The sequence below is a fragment of the Cariama cristata genome, unplaced genomic scaffold, assembly GCF_000690535.1.
Source record: "Cariama cristata isolate BGI_N322 unplaced genomic scaffold, ASM69053v1 scaffold40452, whole genome shotgun sequence".
In the NCBI taxonomy this organism is placed as follows: Eukaryota; Metazoa; Chordata; class Aves; order Cariamiformes; family Cariamidae; genus Cariama; species Cariama cristata.
The window spans coordinates 5,473-9,060 of record NW_009606228.1 but is presented as its reverse complement, the minus strand read 5'-3'; the positions used below and the strand labels follow the sequence as shown (position 1 = coordinate 9,060).

Sequence of the window (3,588 nt, the reverse complement as noted above, 5' to 3'; positions counted from 1 at the left end):
CCAGAGAGCTCTTGCCTACACCAGCCACAGGGATGGGAGGAAAAAGACCTTTATTCCTCGTTAGTTCTCTCTCAATCGTACTCTGACAAAGTGCAGCCTCTCTGTATGGAGGAGGTGACATAGGAATGAGTCACTTTGAGTTGATGTTTGCACTTTTGCTCAAATTTATCCTGGAATAGGCTTTCTCTGCTTACTTTCCTTGACTTATTGACGATAAGCAGAAGGGTGGCTGCCTGCTAGGCAGCTGAGGCACAGTGACATATTCCCTGTTCTATCCCAAAGTAAGTGCAAGGGATTCTGGATAGATTACCCCTCATAGACAAGCCATGCATTGGAAATCTTGAAGGAGGTCCCCTTTATATTTGAGTAAACCCATAAATAGCACTGTTCTCCACACTAGAGAAAGGCTTCTGTCTCCGCTTCACTGCTGTATGAGATTGCCCTGGTTTTGCATGACCAACACTTGAGAGATCTAGATGCCAAACTCCATGGTAATAGATTCTGCTGGTTGTGCCACCTCTCTTCACTGGGTTAGCAAAGCTATTCCAGCCACTGGAAGTTACAGAGGAGAGATGCTGGTAGAAAAAGGAGAGTCTGGGCTTATCCGAGATCAAGGCTTTAAAAAAACCCACGTTAAGTAGTTGTCCAGTCAATACCTATCTCTCCAGGAGAGCCTGTTTGAAAGCTAGCACTAAGCAGTTCCCCTGTCCCCACTAATCTCACTGGTTTTGCAGCTGAACTCTGCTGTTTCTTTAGAACACTTCTACTCGTGACAAGGTACAATGTCCCCCCACCAAAGGAATCCATCAGACATGTATTTTGGGGCTGAGCTTAAGGAAAATCAAAGTGAGGAACAACCTTTAGTCTTTTTTCAGTTGATATATCTCACATGATGCTTTACCTGACTGTTTAGTGCTGCTGACTGTGCTTGTAGCAGTGACGTGTGGCAGTTTACACAGAGGGAGGAGGGCGATTTTCCTTCCGAGATACAAATTGCAGTATCTGACGATAATCTCTTTCGAATTTGGAAGACCAAAAACCAGTGAGGGACGAAGCAGTATTAGAAAGGAATCTCGCTGTTTACACTGCACGCAGCATTTTGAACAGATAGGTCAGTGTTGGACAGGCTTCAGTTTGGTCTTTACTGCTCTGGCCATGATGTCCTTCCAGCAGTGTCCACTGGCCAGTATGGATTCCCGCTTTTGCAGTATTTGCTATTGCACAGCTGCTTTTAAGCACTTCAGCTTTGCTACAGTCTGAGAACAAAAGTCAGATACAAATGCTTCTACCCTGCCACCTCTTTTTTTTTTTTTTTTTTATCTTCTTTCCCCTCATTCCCAAAAAAGCAGCAGACTGAAAATGCAGTTCAGCCTCTTGTCGTTCTTGCTAGGTCTTGTCCTCTTTATTCTGTGCGGCTGCCTTTAACATTAGATCGGTAATGCTGCATCTGCACCTCCTATTATACAGCTAGCGCAGGGGGATACCACTGAGTAACTAGAATTTCCCATCAGACTTTAAGGAGGGGGAGGGGGAAGAAGTGGAAAAGACAAGCAGCTTACTTTAAAAACTGATGGAGGAACTGCTGGAAAGAAGACACTTTAGCTGTTACACTTGGAAGTTCTCCCTTTAAAACACTGAATTCAGAGCAACTTGTGAAAGTTGGCTTGCTCAGCTAAAACCTGTACCATTAAAGTCCCAGTACCCCACTATATCTCTCTTGATCTCTAAACCAAATCCACGTGAGAAGCGTGGAATTTGGCCATTTTTTACCGCTGTTCCTAAAGCTGCTAGCAAGCGTGGTAGAAATGGCTAGGAAGCTTTGGACAGAAGATCCTCATGGACTTGATTGTCTAGCCAGCCTGAAATGGGTAACAAAATTAGGCTGCTGTAATGCCAAAGGATCTGCCGCAGCTGAAATCTCGGAGGACGAGGGGTGGTCATGCGTGTAAAACTACCCCAAAACAATATTCTACTATAAGCAGGATTGTGCCTTCTTCAGAATAGTTTTGGTTTGGCAGCTGGTTGTGGGCAGCATCGAGACTCCAGATTCTTTACTTGGCCTGGAAAAAGAGGGCCTGGAGCCTTTTCTGACGAGACTCTTGGGCCACTGGTGACTATTGCCAGTATCTGTTGTCTTCTAGCCTCGGATTTAAGGCAGTGCAGTAGCGTGGTTGTAAAAATTTGCGGTGGTAGCCCTAAATGTTTTTGCTCTTGTCTTTGCAGGCATCTGGAGTACAAGTTGCCGATGAGGTATGCCGTATCTTCTATGACATGAAAGTGCGCAAGTGCTCTACGCCTGAGGAAATTAAGAAAAGGAAGAAGGCTGTCATCTTCTGCCTCAGTCCAGACAAAAAGTGCATTATTGTGGAAGAAGGCAAAGAGATTCTGGTGGGAGATGTCGGTGTGACAGTTACCGACCCTTTCAAGCACTTTGTGCAGATGCTTCCTGAGAAGGATTGCCGTTATGCCTTGTATGATGCAAGCTTTGAGACCAAGGAATCCAAAAAAGAAGAGCTGATGTTTTTCTTGTGGTAAGCTGTCTTCCCAACTCATTCATTCCTGACATGCAGTCCAAGCACTGTGGGTGAGGTCTCTGAGCATTTGTGTTGCCCAAGATGGCAGGCTTAAAGTGAGCTGGACAGCCTGGTGCCTGTATTCTGAGCCATAAGATGTTTCCCTTTTTCCTAATCAGTAGGATACTGTTTCTGTCTATGCTGGATAATAGATGTCACTAATTACACTCTTTTTGGTGTCTCCCACTAGGGCACCAGAACAAGCACCTCTTAAAAGTAAGATGATCTACGCAAGCTCCAAGGATGCAATCAAAAAGAAGTTTCAAGGTACGTAATCCAGCTAACGCTCCTAACTGTGCCATGCCCCTGGAATGCTTACACAGCAAGGCTTAACCGTTAGCTAATTGGTTTGGGTGCTTGGGTTTTTGTTTGTTTTTTTGAGATACTAGTGAGAGATGAGAGCTTCACAGGTAAAACGCCCTGTGACAGAGCTAAAATCAGCTCTGGCTAAAACTTAACACTGTCTGACTCTGAATTTTAGAGGCACTAGAACTGTGCTCAGGACAAGAGCAGGCTTTGTAACATGTGACACCATAGCTGTACTGTACAGAGCAGCACATCTGCACCACACAGGCTAGAAGCCATTGGATTCATAACACGGAGCTGGATTTTGTGCAGAGTTACCTCTGTGGTGGAGGACTTTCAGCCCTGTGTCTATTGAAATACACAATCTCATACACTTCTATGCTGTAGTGGTAGTAATTAACAGTTCACTTGATTTAGAGATACAGTTGTGATTACTCATTTCAAAAGGCAGCGCATCTCCAAGTGGAGAAGTAAAGTTCTGTTCAGCCTGCCAGGCACCATTAACCAAGGAGTAAACGCCTTGCTGCAGCATTCAGAAATTTCATGCTAAGTCAGTCATTACGATGGCTCACAGCCAGATAACACTGCTCCCCCTCTTCCATTCCTCACACTGTGCTGGGCTAAAATCTAAATCTTGCAGCGTGCAAGACTGACGGGATCATTGTGCAGCAGTGCCAGCCTTCACAGGACGACTCACCAGTGGATTGGA

The 3,588-nt window shown here is 45.1% G+C and overlaps 1 protein-coding gene across 1 annotated transcript in view; it reads left to right on the top strand.

Moving 5' to 3' along the window:
• The first annotated feature begins 2,217 nt into the window (after positions 1-2,217).
• The window catches only part of DSTN (destrin (actin depolymerizing factor)), a 3,399-nt gene continuing 2,028 nt past the window's right edge, over positions 2,218-3,588 (top strand). Inside the window, exons 1-2 of the mRNA XM_009696271.1 lie at positions 2,218-2,531; positions 2,764-2,840. Of these exons, the coding sequence (XP_009694573.1) occupies positions 2,272-2,531; positions 2,764-2,840 (337 nt within the window). The 5' untranslated portion in view covers positions 2,218-2,271. The remainder of the gene's footprint in view (positions 2,532-2,763; positions 2,841-3,588) is intronic.